The 20,137-nt window shown below is 31.5% G+C and overlaps 2 protein-coding genes across 4 annotated transcripts in view; both read right to left on the bottom strand.

The window, feature by feature from the left end:
• Positions 1–1,008: 1,008 nt before the first annotated feature.
• On the bottom strand, positions 1,009–8,463 carry LOC123711173 (NEDD4-binding protein 1-like). Its single transcript, XM_045663619.1, has 6 exons — positions 8,291–8,463; positions 7,263–7,976; positions 5,216–5,391; positions 3,141–3,242; positions 2,832–2,951; positions 1,009–2,193 (listed from the first exon to the last, which is right to left on the bottom strand). Exons 1-6 carry the CDS (start codon positions 8,321–8,323, stop codon positions 1,968–1,970), a joined length of 1,371 nt encoding a protein of 456 aa, XP_045519575.1. The 5' UTR covers positions 8,324–8,463; the 3' UTR covers positions 1,009–1,967.
• Positions 8,464–9,106: 643 nt separating this feature from the next.
• The window catches only part of LOC123710891 (protein Wnt-5b-like), a 37,937-nt gene continuing 26,906 nt past the window's right edge, over positions 9,107–20,137 (bottom strand). For 2 of the 3 annotated variants that reach the window (XM_045663179.1, XM_045663180.1), the window contains 6 exons: positions 18,395–18,651; positions 16,955–17,135; positions 12,001–12,112; positions 11,088–11,190; positions 10,243–10,400; positions 9,107–9,908 (listed from right to left, as the gene is read on the bottom strand). In XM_045663179.1, the coding sequence (XP_045519135.1) occupies positions 9,711–9,908; positions 10,243–10,400; positions 11,088–11,190; positions 12,001–12,112; positions 16,955–17,135; positions 18,395–18,651 (1,009 nt within the window). In that variant the 3' untranslated portion in view covers positions 9,107–9,710. Of the gene's footprint in view, positions 9,909–10,242; positions 10,401–11,087; positions 11,191–12,000; positions 12,113–16,954; positions 17,136–18,394; positions 18,652–18,901; positions 18,914–20,137 lie in introns of those variants that run through there. The other variant, XM_045663181.1, reaches the window with a different exon arrangement.

Genomic DNA, 20,137 nt, shown 5'->3' with positions numbered 1-20,137 from the left:
AAAAACGATCAGCTGTTTACAGTTCACTAATACTTTGAATACAATAAGTTTGAATCAATACAGCTGTCGATTGTTTATGTTTTTTATGTAGTGAAGCAATAATTTAATAGATTTTAGTCCCGTATAAAAATCATCGAAACATATTTTTTCTAATAACCTTTTCATGATGTCTCCTTTAGCTCCACTGGTACTGCATCTGACGCTTTACTCAATTCTGAACACAACTGTTTGTAACAATTCATACAAAAAGGAAAACGCAACCGGACTGCTTGACAATATTTTAAATGTTTGTTTATATTCATGGAGAGTTATTTGCAGTCAATGCGATATATAGTATTATGGCACCTGACAATAAACATTACATAAAATTAAACAGATACGCATACGAAAATAATGTATTTCTTTAAAATTTTCAAACAAATTAACAAAAATTATAATTATTTACATTCAATAGAATTATTATTATTTAATTACATCACGTAGTAAACGCCAGCTCGTGGGCGACTCTCGGAAATCCAAGCTCATTGTCATATAGATAGGGGACGTAGATCAATATTTGTGCGATCTTCTTTGAACGATAATCTTTTTGCCTTAGACAAAAATACTTTGCGAAAGGGTGGCCTGCTAACACAAATAGAATTTGTATGGAAATGGTCACGTGCCCGAGAGCTAATGTTATTATCATACGATTTTATATTTCGATAGTGGGTCATACTTGTTGGCTTAGATACAGAGGATTTCTTATATAATTGCTTCACGAACGCAACACTACATTTCTGCTGTTTTTAAAACCACATTGTATACCTATACAAAATATATTGTTTTTCTATTTTTATTGAAATCAAAAATCAGTAAACCTATCTTGACTGGTGATCATTGATAATTTGGTGATGACACAGTGATCCCTTATTATCTGTCAAAAAATAAATTTATAGTATGCTCATCCTTCAGGTTTAATTCCACTAATTAAAATAATTGATTATCAACAATTACTTTATATTAATTATGTGTTTTCAGATTTCTATAGCATATTAAAAAATAGGAACAACTACCTTCACATAATATAATATACAAAAATAATTTTTGTATAAAATATAGGAGAAAATCAGTTTTGAAGTTTACACAAATAAATATGGATATGTGAATAATTAAAATCAACTTAACGCAACATTATCACAATCTCAAATTTCTTCGGTAAACAGTGGTTCTGGTATGAGTTTGAGCTGCCCTCAACAAAATATATTTGTATAGAAAACAATAAACCTCGTTATACATCATCCTAAATTTATCATTAATTTATTTTTAAAAAATCTAACTTTAACAAACAAAAGACCAAAAGTATTAGCAAATATTAAAAAAATATAAAAGTACTAAATACTTTCAGTCTTAAGATTCCTTGTCTTACGGCACTGCGTTAATATTTTTTTTAATTTTCCAACAATATCTGAAAATTATACGGTAACTTAAAAAATCACAATTTTTAGGATTTCTGAGATTTCACTAAAAATTATATCACTACCACGAACACCAATACGTATATAATAATTTGACTCTTTATACCTAAAATTTAGCAATATGTGATATAAAGTACTGGAAAGTTGAAAATAATATTAACAATAACGCGTAATTCGATCCCCGCCCGGCATCGTAACGTTTTACAAGAGGACTCCCCCCCCTCCCCCCAAATTCATTACGTAATATTTGAACGTTCCCTAATCAGATGTCTCTTTGAAAATATTAGTGAAATCACATAATCGTCTCTGATCGCCGTACTAAACAAAATTTAGCAGACATAAACGTCGCTCTTTGCCGTGTAATTAGTAAATATATCCTCAGCATAATGTGCCATAATGTACACTTAGAAACATATTAAAAAAAATTCAACGATACTAGATTTGATTACTACACAACAAAATTTTGCATAAGTTTTCTTTGGACAGAACACAATTTTACAATTTCATGACAATTTATTTTATTTCAATTGGTAAAGGATGTCGTAAGAACTGTTCCAATGTTGGACCGTTTCTGCCTAAAGGATCCTTGGGAAACATTATCATGTCGTCAACCCACGTGAACTGTAAGAGTCTATTCTCTATGATATATCGCCATCTTGGATTTTCTGACAATAGGTCTCTATAATTGTCTGTGGAGACAATAACGCCGTCAAATTCCGCGGCACATTGCACTATATATCTGTAATATTGTTAAAATAATGGTAATAATTAATAAATAACACGTTTACATTGCCTGCCTTTAGGTCTGCTCTTCAGGCATCAAGGTGTCTTTTAGGATTCAATAATATATTTATAAAATATTTTATTTTAATTATAAATGTATTGAAAGCGACACGATCAGCTATCACAATAACATATTTAATTTTTAAATAGCTGACCAAAACGAAGATCGGTTTCCTTACGATGTTTTCCTTCACCGTTCGAGCCAGTGTCAAATGCTCTCGATTAGTAAATCCATGGAACCTTAGAGATGAGAGCTGCACGCAGAAGTCAAAAAAAGTAAAAATTGTACACGGTTTGACACAAAACATCTGGACCGAATTAAATTACTTCTAATAACGGAAAAGGATTAATTAAAATTTTGGAAATATAAAAATGTAAACAAAAATATCGTTTTTAAATCTTAAATACGGAGAAGTCAGAGATACCTTGAATATATTGACAAAATACTGATTATTGAGTAAGATTACGTGATATAGTCTCATATCATCGCAGAGCATAATTTGATCTATTTACGGGGGTAGAGTTCTTGTCTAACAATGTAACATGCAATCCTAATATTAAAAACGATAAAAAGATTATGAATGAGGTTTTTACCTATCATCATACGACGTGATCATCCGTCCCTGGATTTCCCGAGAAGGGGTATACACCACATAACCCTGTCTCTCCATCTGATCCAACAATCTCCCGTCTGTACTTTTCCGTAACTTACATCTAGAATAGAGGATAGAGTTCAATTGAATTATTAATATAACCCTTTGACTTTTAACAGTGATCATCAGTCATCACATCACAAATAAATATTTAATAATTGAAATCTCTACTACAAAATGTTTAATGTAAGGTATAGTTTATCTCTACTACAAAATGTATAATGTTAGGTAATAATAAAAAAAAGTTTACCTAAACTGTGGCACAAACGACTTGACAACATGTCCACGTCGAATAAAGTATTCAATACATATTTTAAGCCCTTGTACAGAAAAGACTCTACCTTTGGTGTGTCTGAAAACATTAGGATTTTAATGAAGAGGTAACTTTTTTTTTAAAAGCACAAGATGTGAAATTCCAAAGTTAAACCCATCAAAATCAGCCAATTAAAGTTAATTATAAATCTTTGTGTCTAGTATCAATTAAAAAAAACTTAGTAAAAAATATTTGGCTATGAAAAATTAACCTTGAAAGAAGACACTTTTTAACCGGAATGAAGCTATATATTATTATAAACTTATAATTATTTTACATATTTTTAGTTTCAATCCAGTTAAAAAGTGTTTACTTTCAAAGTGTAAAAGCTATGTTAACAAAAGACAAAATTAACCTTGCCATTTAGAAGCAACTCGAAATTGGCCACAAGGTTGTTATTTGGCGGGCATGTTTGATTGAAAGAGTATTCAGTAGAATTAATTTCATGAATACATTATTGATTTAATTATAAAAATGTTGGGAAATGTCTTCATTTACATTAAACATATGGTGATAAAGGCCATACATGGCAAGCAATACATGTCCTGAGCTACACAAGATTTTAAAAGTGTATTTGTAGAGTGAGTTTAAAGTTTTAAACATGAAATTGCTATCCAATAGATAAAACCCAGAACTTTTTAAGATAAGCCACTGTTAATAATATTACGTAGTTGGTCCCAATGTTCAGTCACTTGCATATTATTTTTGAATTTCGAATATGATTTTATAAATAAATTATTGCATTCTAATTTTCAATATTTGATTGACTATTGTTTTAAAACAAAAAAACAATCACTTTCCATATTTTTTCATATGGAGTGGACATTAAAAGAAAACCGAATAGCTGTTATTGCATTGCACCGCTGTGGGCACTCGCCGAGTACCATTTTCAGGTTGCTCAAAAATTTAAGGCGCTTAGGTTCGTGTACCGTACTATTGATAGGTACAATGAAGTCTCCAGTGTTGAGGACAAGAAAAGAACTGGCCGGCCACGCTCCGCAAGAACACCAGCAGTAATCAAAGCTATCAAGGCGCGGATAGCAATCCTGCCCGACAACAAAAGTTGATGGCTTTGCACATGGGTGTCACTAGCAAAATAGTAAAAAAGGTTTTGTAATCTTGGTCTACAAGCATACAAAAAAAACTTACTTAATGCTCCACTAAAAGCAATAATGCTTAAGAGATCGCGGGTATTGTTAAAGCGGTACGCGAAAAACGTGATATGCTCTTTACGGACGATTTTCGATATTGAAGAGAAGTACAATTAACAGAACGATAGAGTTGGCGTTCCGAAGAAGCTGGAAATAAAGTTCCGACGGTGCAACATGGACATCATCCATCATCAGTAATGGTCTGGTTCGGAGCGTCCTACTACGGGCCAACTGAGGTTTATTTTAACGAAAAGGAGGTCAAAATCAGTGCAAAAGTGTACCAAGAGACGGTTTTGGATCGACTTGTGAAAGACCTATCCAGCACGCTATTTGGGGGACATCACATCGTGTTCCATCAGGACTCTGCGCCTGCGCACAAAGCCAAGACCACTCAAGCCTGATTTGAATGTCAAAACATTGGCCTTCCTCCAGCCGGGACCTTAATCCTTTCGACTATAAAATTTGGCAGAGAGGAAGGTCCTTGATAAACCCCATAAAAATTTGGAGTGTGAAGTCATCTTTAAAAAAAAGCAGTCACTGAAATCGACATGAATATGGTGCGTACTGCGATAGACGGCTGGCCGCGGCGCTTAAGGGCCTTTATTAAAAATAAGGGACTTAATTTCGAATAATTTTATACTATTTCTATTCCTTAATTAATGTACTTTAATAAAAACTGATCAGTACTTTTGTTTTTATCATAATGTCCATTAATGACAGAATTTTGGGACCGACAACGTAATTCTCAACATTTTTATTCTTTTCTTCATTTTTATTTAGATTTTTTATCCTTCAAGAATGTTACATAAGTGACTGTGACTTAAAACAAGTTTTTTTTATAACTACCAAAACAATACTTACTGCATAGCAACATTACTTCCATCTATAACAATCATACGCAGTCCTGTTTTGTTCTTAATATCTTTTCTAGGATTATAAATATTACTACCAATACTGTTTCTGGATGGAGCCTGGCGCAGTATTACTTCTTTTATGAAAGCATCTTCTGCTGATTGAATTGAGTGATTAATTCCATTCTGAAATTTAAAACGGAATCTAGTCTGTACATAACAATGTAAGCCTATGCATAATATGCAAAGCTACCATAGATTTGCTTTGTAATTGGCAATTCATATATTTTGTTTAAATTATAAGGAATAGTAATTCCGCTGTAAACAAAGCTTATTTTAGCTATTAAAAAAATATTATATAGTTGTAGTCCAATATAAAATATTTATTTATTTTACTTATTTGAACTAATTCACTAAAAATCAAAGCTCAAAAGACTTGGTCCTTTTGACCCTACACCACTAGTGGTGTAGAGTACACTGTGTTGAGGAGCTGGGCAACCTTATCATGGAGAAGAAACCTCTGTTGGACTCATATAAATATAAGTTAGTTATTTTTTTAAATAGCTTACAATAGTGCTTTAATGCAATATGCTTCTTTTCTAATTAGTACAATTCATTTAATTTAACCTATCAAGTATACAAAAATAAAATATGTTTATTATGGAATAATACAGGTATCAATTATTTTACGTCATTTAATTTGTATCGCAGACATACCTACTCATCGGCAAAGAGGAAAGGGTGTAGGCCGAGAGAAATACCCGGCGTAAAAACACTCGGTACTCTTTTAAAATAGCAAATCATGATACAATGGCAAACAAAACTTAAAAAACAAATATCGCAAATTTATTAGAAGTAGCCTGTCTAGCAGTAGTCCCAGGCCCTTTTATCAACTAGGTAATCGTGAAACTTTATAGTAGCCTTTTTACACAGCTTTTCTTTAATACATTTCTTAAATTTATTAAAGAAAAGTATCCCTTTTTCCAAAAAAAAAAAACTAACTTTATATAGTCTAGTACGCGGTAATTGCAGCCTGCGTTTTTTCGAGTATTAACATTATGCGTATGTTCTAATCTAATGACTATGTTTGTAAACATACATAATATTTTCATAAATATATTGCAAAGGAAAGGTTAATATTAATTAAAATTATAGATTGCAGGAATAATTTAAAATTCATGAAAATAGTTTCGACATCAGGAGCATCATAATAATAAGCCATAAGTCATTTACGGCATATTTAACAGCTGTAACGACATCAGTTAGTGAGCGAATCTTTTTAACCGCGTAAGCTGTAGAACTAAGTCTTTTCGCCAATTTGTTAATATGAGGGGACCACTACAATTTTTTGAATGGTGATTCCAAAAAATACAGTTGTATCATCCATACTCAATTCCTCATAATTTATAATTCATCTAGAATCCATAACCCTTGAAGCAGAAGGTTATTCACACTAAGCCAATGGACAATCAAAGAGAGAGCATTGTTCACATTGTCATGATTTGTTTCATGTCGTTTAATTTTATAAATCAAGGATGTATGATTAGCAAACATTATCTGATGTTTTTTCTCTACCGTGAAAGGTAGATCATTTATACATATAAACAAGAAATAGGAAAGGGCCAAGGATTGAACTCCCATATTTACTGCTCACTCAGGGGACCTCTTAGGTCGTAGGAAGTAGGAAGTCAGTGCGGTATGCACTGTACCATCACCATAGTGACGGAGTTTCCCGATTAAAGTCTCATATTGGACCTAAAGCGTGATGAGATTCCTCCCAAGCCCTTACTATATATCTATATAACTCATCCTTGGTAAAACCGAACCAAATAATTTGTTTACATTAAAATCACTTACTAGTTGATTAAGTATTTTACAACAAGTAGTTAGTACCGAAATTGAACTAAAGTTACTGGGATCGGACATACTACCTGCTTTAAATAATAGAATTAGTTTAATACTTCTCCTATTTGTAATAGGTTTCAAAACATATATTAACAAAAACAAGTTTATTCTTTGTGCATTTAATATTTCTAGAATGTCTTGTTTAAACTTACCCTGAAACTATGTAAACTCTTTGGTCCATCACAGCCACTAAAGATCTTTTGAGCAATAAATTCTAACAGTTTGCCTTTAGCAGAAGAATCCATTTTTTCAATGCCATCAACAAATTTCTTCATCTGATTATTATTTCTTTTTCTCGATATTACATTCACCACAGTCACATCTGAGTCTCCGCTCATAGATATATTTGAGTCTATAGACTTTGAATCATCTACTAAATCAATAACTGTAGGTTGAGTAGCATCTAAAGTGCTATTTTCTGTTAAGTCTATAGTTACGTAAGACTCATCATTTATTTGTTTAGTTAAATTTAAAATATCTGAATGAAAGCTAGATGTATTTTCATTGTGGTTAACTATATTATTTTTTGGTGTTGAGCATTGTAATGGGCATATATTTAAGTCTGATCTACGTATTTGAGCTTTACTTGGAGTTTTATTAGTATGTTCAATAATGGTTAGACTGTTTTTATATTCTTTTGGTACATCAATAGAATTAATAATTTCTATAACTGTATTAATACTTCCATGTGAAGAATTTGTTTCATTGTTAACTGTACTGACACTTTCCTGGGAAGAATTTGTGTCTTGTCTTAAATTATCAAATAGCTTCTTGATTTTCTTGTTAGTTTTTCTTTTATTTCTCTTTTTTTTCTTTTGTATTCTTTTAGATGAATTTTCTATATTTTGTTTATTACAACTCATTTTCTGAAAAAAATTAAGTTCATTGTAAATACTGTGTTAACAATGTTAAAGTTACTCCTTAACAAATTCTCATTTTTTGTGAATACCTACTTACTTCCTTTAAAAGATTTTGTTTGATAATTATCAAACATCTTGTAAAGGCATTCACATAATTTGAATGACAATAACAAATCAAAAATTAAATTGAACCGAAATTTGATAGGATTAAAAATACTTAAAAGATTGAATGGAACTAAAAATGATAATACTATTTAACCCAAAACATTAAACAATTATATAGGAGAAAACAAAGACTAAAGTTATTACAACCAACTCACGTTTGTAATGGAAACTTCAGACATTCTTCCCATTACCTTGAACAAAATTAAAAAGCAAAGTTGAATAATATGTAATATGGAAATATACACAAATAAAATTCGAAGTAGACAATGGAAAAATGTAGAACTATCAAAACAATAAATTAAATTTGTAATTACGATTTCTAAACACTGAAAAGTTTAAATATTCTAATACTTATGTCAACATACAATTTGACATAATAACAGTTGACAGACGTATGTGGTAATTGTCATGATAAACCCACAGACTAAATAAATGAACTTTTATCTGCGAGTATGTGTAATGTTTGTTTTACGATAAAAGAAAAATACACCTTTTACTTGAAACTGGCATAAAGTCAAAATTATAGCCATATTATTAATAAAAATAACTACTGTAAATATCGTAAAAGACTTTTAAACTAAATACCGAATACTTGCTTAGTGAGTAAACCCCTGAATTAATTAAAAGAGAATTAAGGGTAATATGTTATTGTTGTTTGTATTAACGAGGTTTTAAGAAAATAAAAATTGCATAATTGTTGGTATTGGTCGAAATTGACAAATATTTTTTAAATTTCTAGTTGTGTTTTATACATAAAACAACCGAAAAAATTCTTTATATTACAGCAGATAAATATAATGTGATGTTTCAAGTTGAAGAAGTATATTAGCCTACAGAATTAAGTGAAAACTATTCTCAGGTTAACTGACACCAGACAAAAACTACATTAAATATTTTTTCATAATTTATTACCAACAATAATATGGTAAAGGATACCAAAAATTCACAGTATAACAAAAGTTATTAACATTAATTGTGGTGACATGTAAATTGTCACTTTAACTAACTCTACTTGATCTGTCAATTAAATAATAATCACAAAAACTAAAGCCCGCCTCGTCTCTTAGTCAGTAAAACATTCATTGTTGTTTAACAACACAAAGTCTGACATACTACTTGTTTATATCTAATTAAGTACAATTGGAATGTAACCTATAGTTAATTATTAAATAATATTACGCATTTGTAATGAGTAGTAAATTTTAGCCTCTTTATAAATGTTTAAGATAAAAAATATATGTCCAGTACAAATACATAAAATACTACATACATCAAATATTTTTACTAAAGTTCTATGAGTTTTTCAACCATAAATACTTATTACCTATACCTAGACGAATATTAGAAGATTCAAGAATTAGAATTAATTTGTTTTTAGTCTATGGATACGACTGAATTTGATGCCTGAAAAACTTGTGTCATTCTAATATGAGAGTTTTCTCTTTTGCTGCCTATTAACACGCTCTGGAATCTCAAGGATTTAACATAGTATAAGTATGTCTTACTAAAGTAATACGCAGCTATTTAACTGAGTTACTACACATAAGCCATTTTTGCACTATAACCCGTCATGTCCTATTTACAAGTATGTATTTCGACAGTTTTGACACAAATATTACAATCAACACGGCAGCACCAGTGAAATTTACAATCGCATCGCTCTTTTATAACGGCCCGTTTTGTATTGTAGCCCCGGCCGCAACACATTATTGCACATCCATCTATGCCTGGTGACGTTCTGTTGCAATTTCGGCCGGTAGTGCCGAAGGAACCCTGAAACAATTTTTGAACTCTTTCATAGAATAAATTGCCCTCAAGCCTAAATGCGTAAGTTATAGAAGAAGAAGGTGAAGGTTTTTAGTATTAGGTATATTATTTCATGTTTGACCTTTCTCTATTGTACTGTATCTTAATAAAAAAAAATTTCAAAATTCGAACATTTAAGGTGCCTCGACTCGATTCGATCGCTTAATGGCTACGATAAGGCATATTTGTCTTAGGTATGTACGTATATGTAGGAAATTGCTTTATATTGAGCAATAAGGTGTTAAATAAATGATATGGGTGGTGGTGAATCGGGTCGTATTTTAAAATTATATTTTCATACCAATGTTTCGTTTTTAATACAATAATTAGGTGATTCCTCCAAGTAGACGAGGTCCTGCGGCGTGGGCAGACTATAATTAGGATTACCCACGCGTAGCTTGCCACGTCTTGATACTTTCACCTCCGTCGCTCCTTCGTATTTCTCATGGAGATAGTCACCTAAGCATAAAAAACTACGTGGTTTTATTAAATCAACGAAAAAAAATCATAATTAAAATATTTTGTAGTATGCAATCATACAGCAAAAACGTGTAAAATGTGTTTATTATTTGTAAAGTAAAGTGTAGTTCGTATAGTAACGCTCTTATAATATACATATGTCCCGTGTATTTTAATATAAATCGCATTAGTTATTTTTTAATACGATTTAAGTTTACTCAAGTAAGCATTCACTTGCACATTTAAGCAATTTATAACTGGCACGAACAATCCTATAAGTTATCTAGCACAATGCGAACCTAACGTTGGACCATTTCGCTAATTCGGTACCAAACGATTCGCTATTACCGCCACAATGGAAGAGAGTAATGAAGCGCTTGATAGTTTATGTAGACTTGGTAGCTTGGCTAGTGGAATCGATTTGATAAATTCGTTAGTGGGCTAGTTAGTGCTTGATTCGAAATAAGTAGTAAACTTACTTACCGGACATGTTCTAAAAGTCTTAATGTTATTTTATACTTTGACTTTTGACTGACGGCTCTTAATTATTTAAATGTTTCTTTTTATAGTAGAATAAAGTTGATAGAGTTTTCAAACTGTTCTTCAGGACACGTTCTAAACTTAAGCGCGAGTGTCACAATAAACATATACGCATAAGCAGATTTTGAAAAAATAATGATAACTTACCAATTTCCCTGAATGTAGCTAATTGCTGCCAGCACGTGATGAGACTACAGGACCCCGAAACACCGTGACATTTACATGTGACACGAGATTTCTTGATAACAGCCTATAACAAAATACATTTTACGAACTATAAGAAAAATTAAAAATACACGTAAGCGAAAAATTTATGGCCGAAAATAAGACTTGGCTTAAAGGTCTCTTAACAGACCATACAATTAAAAAAATGTACGGCTTCAGCAAGATTTCCATGTTACTTCAATATTATTGATAAAGCATATTGAAGTTACTAATTATAGACTCAATACTGAGTTAACAGATGACTAGCAATTACAGTCCCTAACAAAGAACACAAACGAAAACACTAACGGGGGAATGCCTACAAAATATTGCTAAATAGATTTACAAAGTATTATAGAAATCTAGTTTCATATAACTACATCATTTTAGTGCTAAATATGTAGATTCCCGCTACGTATTAATTTAAAATAATCCTTTGAAATAACTAAGTAGGTTTGACAGTAATCTTAAATGTCGACGCTAAAGCCATATGAATGTTCCTACATTATGAATTTTGCAGTTTGAGTTGAAAACAAATCGGATTTATCTCTTTATTTATCGTTCGAGATTCTTTAATAATCTTTGTGTGTATAAAATGGATTTAAAACATATTCAAGTTCTATAAAGGTAAATAACATTGGGAAACTTAGTTAAAGTTAAAATAGCAATAATATTAACACAGCCAAGAATAATTACGAATTATTCAATGTTAAGTTATAATAATATATTTATCTAGCCACACTTTATTGATAGTTCTAATGAAAAAACAGTTATAAGACCGGGATACAGGTAGTGGCCATTTGTCTTATCTGTGGTCCACGTGTGAAGTGTCAAAGACTCGAAAGTATTAACATACCCGTCTGCCAGCTTCATTATTGTGTCTGTTCATTAACTGTCGTCCCTGTTCCCGGCTGCCTCTTTTCACTTTCCCCTCCCTCTCGCGGACATCTACAAAGCTTTCTGTGAACCTAGTACAATCATTATTTTAATTAGCATTTTTTTTCAGTAATGAGCCGTCATTTACGTGATACGGTTGCAATTTATATGCAGATTTAGTTATATAACGCAAGGAACTTTTTAACTTCGATATATTTTTTTTTTAATTTTATAATATCGATTGATACTAGATAATCGCATTAATTTATTGATATGTTTAATTCAAAGAGATTAATAGAGAAATTCTTTTCTTGATCTGTTCTACACTTTTTATACTATAAAATATTATAACTTTTAAATTCAAAACTTTACGATTTTTAATTTTTTTTTTGAAAGTAAAGTCTGTAGAAACATAATGTTAACCACCGTATATACTTGACAATAGTTAAGGTGGACTTTACAAGAAAATATCATTTAAATGTACGAAGTCTTCCAAAACTTTATCACTTTCATGATCCTGGTACCCGAAAACTTTTAGTGCTTTTGCATCAGAGAGAGATAAAATACATGGGGAGCAAGCCACGCCCCTTCACTCCCTACGCCGTAGCAGTGCGTTACGTCAGAGGGTTGACCTTTTCGTAACACGACTTTTGTTTTAATAATAACTATCGTTAATTCATAATACATGTTTAAGCTATTATAACTTTAAGTCAGTACCAAAATATTTACTATGGTTAGTTTATCTGCTAAAATATTACTACGCGGGCCTCATGGGATAAAAAATACTCCTAATATGTCATAAAAGCCTGGTAAAAGAGACGGTTCTAAGCTCGCTTTAAAGGTTTAACCAGGTTAATCCGAGCTTTTCGTTACTCGGCTTTCTGTCCAATATAAGGGATTTTCTAGTGATGTGTGATACAGTTATCGCAAAACATTTTGTAAAGTTTGTAAATCCGTCACACAACATACAACTTTCCGAGGGGATTTAAGTAGATAGTAAAAATACTATTATAGTAATAAACGTTACGTTATTGTACTTGAAATATTGAATATTCTAAAAAAAACATACATTTTAACTAAAAAAACTATTTACTTTTTATAAACTATTTATCTATAAGTAATATTTATATATGATAACTAAAATTAATTTATAAAGTAAGGATAAATAATACTTCTTTGTGCTGCATTGTAGCCTGGTATTTGTTCGATATTTTTCCGCTGACGGTTATTCCGATTTTCCTGAAACCTCCATATATATTTTACTATGTTTGTTGTTTAGCGGGAATTTTTTCAGGATTTTTAATATGGTGACCATCAATAAAACCTAATGGCATATTTTTTTGGCGTAAGAATAAATATATTTTTATGATAAGTATATATTTAGGTTATACTGTAAAACTAAGTTAATGCTACTTGCTTTACTTAATATAAGACAGCAAACAAAGCTTAGATGGGTGCATTCCTACGAATCTCCTAGCTACTTTTGCTTGCCTGGTTATAAAAATACTCAAATGCGGGAAAATCTCCTTTATGAAGTAAACGGAAGTTCCTCACCCCGTAAAGCATTCCCTCCCTGGTTTCCCCTCTTAGAATTCCGCATCACCTCTTACGATTTCTTACACCCGTATCCAGAAAATTCAAAAGGGAAAATTGGAAAAGCTTTTTTAAAGCGTCATAAAAAAGGTTTTCTGAAAATATGTTTTTTTGTCAATCATAAAATTGTGTAGATCTTTCTTATAAGTTCTTTGTCTATAATGAATATTTAATTTATCTTTTTAAATATAGTTTTATAATCAGAAGAATATATACGTGAGAAAAAAAATATTCTTAGATACATCGTTTTAAGTGTAAATAAATTAAAAATTATATTATAAAAACTTTCTATTAGTATCGATAGCGGGTGGTGGTGGCTATACAGTGTATACCGTATGTTTTTCCTACGAGTAACCAATGGGTAGAAAATGTGTTGACTCCCACAGATTATTTGTGTGTGTACAGCGTCCTAGAAACGCCGCCCACTGCGCACACAACTTAAAGGCTTTTCACGATGAATTTCCTCGTGCCTTATACTTTCCTGATAATAAGGAATGAAATTTTCAGTATTTCAGGCATTTTCATCGTAGTTTCGAGCTCTGAAAGCATGGAAGCGTACCCTTCCCTTTGAAAACCGATGTAGTACTGAAACAAGTTTCAGGGATCTTGAGTATCATCAAGTACAATTAATGTATAATTTTATGTCATCCTGGTAAATTAACCTCAAATTAAAGTTGATATGGAAACCTCGTTGGTTTCGTTTCAGCCATTAAATTAACGGATATTATTTATTGTTTTTAGAGTAACATTAATGGTTCAAAAACCATCTGAATAAATGTTAAAAATTATAGAGACAAACAAGAACAAATGAACAACGTTTCAGGTGATTTCCTTAACCCTTCCACTACGTGAAAAAGTTCTAGGCTCCCAGATCCAAGTAGGAGGTTATGCGTCGCGTGTTGTTCACTTTTTTACTGATTACTTGAAATAACATTGTTTTAGTTTTTCCTAAAATAACATATTTAATTTAACAATTAGAAAGTCGACTACTTTACTTTACTTCTACTATTTGTGGCATTACGCACTAATCTTTTAATGGGTCGTTATGTCACAAATAGTATTATTCACATTTTATTTTGATGCACATCGTCAAAACAACCAGATAAACAGTGCGGCATTTATTTATGCTGCCATGAACAGGAAATTAAATACAAAGAAGAAGAAGAATTTTAATTTCCCATTTTGATTAATGATCGCGTTGATGCTGAGCTAGAGTCAAAATTTTAAACTTTTTAGTACAATAAAGAAGAATGGTTTGGCTTTTATAAATAAAAACACACTGATGAAACAACATTTATTAAAAGGTGATATTATTTCCTTTGCATTATTCAATTACTATTATTATTATGATTGTCACTTTTAAAATTAAGACGCAAAATTGCTTATATGTTATGTAACTATTTTGTTTGAACATTTTTGTAAAGTCTTTATATTATTTATGTACTGTTTTAGTCTAGTAATAAATAATACCAAACAAAACTCGAACCAGTTTTCAGTATAAAAGTGTTTGAAGGTGTAATTTTCCGTGAAAATATCTTCAATATTTCACCGCTCCTAGTAGCCAATCTGTCTGCTACCATGGTTTGACATCCTTGAGGTGTACCTGACAACTTTGCTACTTAAAACAAATTAAGCAAAATAAATACATTACGGACCTTTTATTGATTTTTTATTTTAATTAACTTTGTAAATAATATATTTTTCGTTACTTATAAAAAAAAAATATTTGTACCTTCTACTTAATTAAGTAATAAAAAGGTCCGCGTCTACCCTACTTAGAGGTCCCACAGGTAAAAAACCTCAGTGCTCAGGTAAGTTCACCTGTCTTACGGGCTCACTTGTAAACCAGGGATAAATAAATGTGAAGATACCTTCCTGCCTTTGACCTCACGTGAAAAATTTCACGTAAATTTCAGGTGCACTCACACAACTATGTCCTACGTGTTATCAGACCTTGTGTCTCGTTTAATTTACTCTCACATCAAAGTTAAGGGGTGTGAATAAGGGAAGGAAGATGGCGTATGTATAGGGTCTGAAAGAGAGAAAAACACGATTTCGATACCCTGAAAGCGAAGAGTGAAATAGAACATTGGTGTCGAGGATTTTCAGGTAAATGTACCTTCGTATAGCTTCTAGTTTCCTGATACTCAGGTACAAACGCGTCAGGTGGTACCAAAGGTAGATTTAGTACGGATTTTCTTTAGATGAATAAAGATAATATCACCGTATAATATAAGAAAAGATCGATTATATTTACATTCAATTCTTACTATACATAAATAATTATAATTTTTAATTAAGCTTGATGGTTAAATGCAAAAAATAATAATTTTATTTCCGCAAAATCACAAAAAAAACTAAGGCAGTGCACACCTTTCAGTGCTTTGAGACAAAAATACTTTTCAAAAGGCGTACCACTAACGTTAAACAAATTTGTGTGTATTTATTTGCATTTATTATAATTTTTTGAGTGAAACTTCTTTATCGGCGTTGGAAAAAAAATTACTGTCACATTTTTGGGTTACGCGTCACATTTTTCCGATACGTGCCACCTTTTTTTTGTCCCTACCACGGTTTTCGCAGCCATTAATAACAAAATATATAATAACGATAACAATGATAGTAATAAATCTATTACAATTAATGAAATTCTGTAATAATCTTAGTAGTAATAAGGTAAAATATAATAATTGTATTATTTGCAGTCTATGACAATAACAGCCTTTGTTAAACTTTATCAAATTTAACTTTATTTAACCAATTTCTGTAAAGTTGCATATAGTAGATATTTTTTTGAAAAATAAGGTCATAAATAAGTTTCACTTCTTACGTGTGTACACTAGTACTACATTTTTTCTTTTGTTTTTCAGGGTTTATCACGTGACTAATTACATTAAAAAAAATATGTTGCGTTAGTGGATCACGTCGGTTAAAAAGTGATTTTGTCTTAAGCCCCAAGCAACCCGCTGACCGCGAATACAGTAATGGACAATACAAATAATCAAATAAAATTAATTCGTTTCATCGATCATGGACACACCTGTAGCTCTGTATGCTGCGCTTTTAGTGGGCGGCCAACTTTGAGATGCCAAGTGTTAGTATACAAGTATTGAAGAGCTTTCTTTTAATTAGGCTCGTTTTTTTTATTTTTCTTGACTTCTTTATGCGCCCAAAAGATCTTCCATGCTTTTGCTATTCTTGTGTCGGTTACTTTTACTATTGCGTCGGTCATAGATATTGTCTGATTGCGATACGAGTATTACAGATACGTATTCTATAATACTGTTATTCAATAGTATTATATATAAAAGATATCATAATGCAAATAACAGTAATCTTACTTGTATCCATACTCCAGGTTATCCCCACATCCACCCCACACCCAATCATTATGTAAGTGTCGTGGCCGTGACGCGCGGCTGCAACCACATGACGCGAGACTTCCATCTCGACATGCTCGCGAGATGGACAATGACACTCCAGCAGCTGTTATAGCGTGGGTAAATGCAGTTTCGCGGGACGCTGAAAAAAAACTTAGTTAAACAAAATAATATAACAGATGAATGATGAATTCATCAAAGATTTTTGTAATAGAAATTGTATTGTATTTAGTACAAATATGCTTTTCGCGGAAGAAGTATTTCCTTAATTATAAAAAGACATTCTCATCTAATAATTGCAACAAGACCACGGGAGCACAGATTAAATAAAGGAATCCGGTAAAAACTATAAATCACTGTGAGCCGACACTGTGTCGACAACTTTAACTGAAATTTATGCTCCTTTTAAATGAGGCTGCTTTACTTTGCACGTTTAATATTATTTATTCTAATCCTTTATAACCGCAGCTATACCTGTCTACATGTCACTTTCAAATAAAACTAGCTTCCACCTGCGACTGTAGTTATGTTCTGCACAGATTCAATAGTGATTGTGCCTAACAATAACAACAAAGATTTAAGTAATTTTAAAACCAATTTATATCTTTATACATACGTGAGACGTAAAAAGATTTACCCTTCAAAATAACCTTAATGTACTCGGTTTTAACTAAAATGATTGATCTTTGTTTTAGATTGTGTTTACATTGCAAAAATAGAAAAAAAAACAATGGTGATATGACTCTTAGTCTTGTCTTCAGGAAGAAAGTAGTTGTGTTTCCCGATCGAGTTTTTAAAATAGAATATAGGTGATCAGCCTTCTGTGGCTGACACGCGCCGTCGTCGATTATTCCTCGTCGGAACGTCTCGAGAATATAATACATTAAAGTTTATATCCGTTAAAGATCTTTGATTTAAAAAAATGTGTGCGTGTACTAGTGTACACACGTAAGAAGTGAAACTTCTTTATGACCTTATTTTCGAAAAATGATCTACTATATGAAATTTTACAGAAATTGATTAAATAAACTTAAATTAAATGAAGTTTAACAAAAGGCTGTTATTATCATAGACATGAATACAAATAATATAATTATTTAATTTTATCATATTAAGGTTATTACAGAATTTCATTAATTGTAGTAGAACGATTACTATCATTGTTTTCGTTATTATTAATTCTTCGAATCTGTGACGCGTAACGGAAAAAATGTGACGTTAAATTTTTTACTAACACCGATAAAGAAGTTTCACTTCAAAAAAATGTTGCTTATTTCTATGCCCGTGAAATAATATTTTCATATTTATAAAAAAAGTAAACGTTAATTAATATGCACTAAAACAGAAGACCTATTTATAATATTTGCATTGGTATTTCACTAACTAACCGTATATACATACCTATTAAAGTCAAAGGTCCAAATACCGTCTCATCACTCGTGATGGTACAGTTCCACCTTCGCCCTTGAAACTGATACTGGCACTCTTCAATTCCCTTCCGGACCCCAGCACTAACAGTCGGCATATGGTCCTTATGATGACGGCATATTCGACGCTGCCCTGGTGTCAGGCCTCGCAACCGGGCACAAAACCTTGACTTTTCAGAGAAAAGCCCTGGCTGGTTTGACCATTTCTCGAACTCCAGGAGACCCATATTGCTGAAAAACATTTAATTCAAGCTTCATTTATCAGGCGATATGTCGCATAAGATTTGTAAGTTAAGTAAAGATAAATATAAATGAAATCAACATAATCATTTGATATTTTCACATAGAAAAATAATAAATGTAGTATTTATTTATAAGTGCTGTTGTGTACCGGTGATTATTAGAATCACGAGAATACAAGCTAATTGATATACTATATAACAAGTACAGATATTCATAATTTTTTTGTATTGGTGCATACCATTCAAGTATACCCAAGAAAGAAGTGAAAACCGAACAAGTCTATGCCTTCTCCTTAATACTATTAAGAAAGTGATCCATTATATTGGCCTCATTAAGTGACACAATATATATTTAATGAGTATCATTAATGTTAATGACTAATGTCATTGTAACAAAAATATGTCAGCGAAACAAGTCTCAACATCATTTATATGTGAGTATATAAGTATACGAGAAGTTGATAACAAAAGTTTTGTATGCAATATTAATTCTAAGAAAGTCGTCGACGAGAAGAAAACAACCAAATTTCTTTGATCCGTAAGCGTTGGTTACCCGTTCGTCAGTAACGGGATTCCCACGTTCTCTATCTCTTATATTCTATCCTGTTCAATTCTAAATCTCCTTCCTATCTCAAAAACCAATTCCAATTTTTGGAAGCCCATATAGATAGAAAAATTATATCCTTGAAATCAAATCTCATAACTCTTCCTTTCTTGGCAAATCCTTTCTCTGGCTCTCTGCTATGGAACTCACTTCCCATCCGTCCCTATCCGCTTAGCTCCTACTCTAGCTTCATTTAAATTGATAGTAAGATCGGCAAAATTTATATCGCTAAACCAACAGGAAAATGCAAATAGGAAATTGTAAATATGACTTAAAAAGTTTCGTCACAGAACATAAATAGAAGTCGTGATTGTGGAAGTAAACAAACTGAGATAAAATATTTAGACCTATATATGCTATTAGTTATAACTACTAAGATTAGGTTTAACAACAAGTTATCATTGTAAAATTATTCGTTTTTATCGATTCTGATTCGCATAAGTAAACGGGGAATCCTGGACTCTCAGTAAGATTTATTTATTAGAAAGTAGTATTGAAAGAAAACAATTTTTTTCCGGATTGAAACTATGTACTAATATAAACATATAATTCACCGTGACCATAAAGAAGTGTTTTCTTTCGATGTGTAAAAGCTATGTTAACAAAAGACGAAAGTAGTATCGGGAACCCTGATTATGGAGAAAACCAATAGGTCTTAGATTCAAAAAATTAAGGCTTGTGTTATTTACAGATATGCTTACGAAGGAACATAAAAATGGCTGATTTTATTAAAAGTGTCTTCAATAAACTGCGCATATAAAATAGAATAAGTTGACGTTGAAGTTTTTAGGTAAACTCCTCAATACAACGATCTTGATTTTAATAGAGATTTGCGTAATCTTATTATATTAAACGGTTGATTAAAATCAAT

This window comes from Pieris brassicae, chromosome 6 (genome assembly GCF_905147105.1).
Source record: "Pieris brassicae chromosome 6, ilPieBrab1.1, whole genome shotgun sequence".
Classification (NCBI taxonomy): domain Eukaryota; kingdom Metazoa; phylum Arthropoda; class Insecta; order Lepidoptera; family Pieridae; genus Pieris; species Pieris brassicae.
This window is presented reverse-complemented; position numbering and strand designations above follow the sequence as displayed.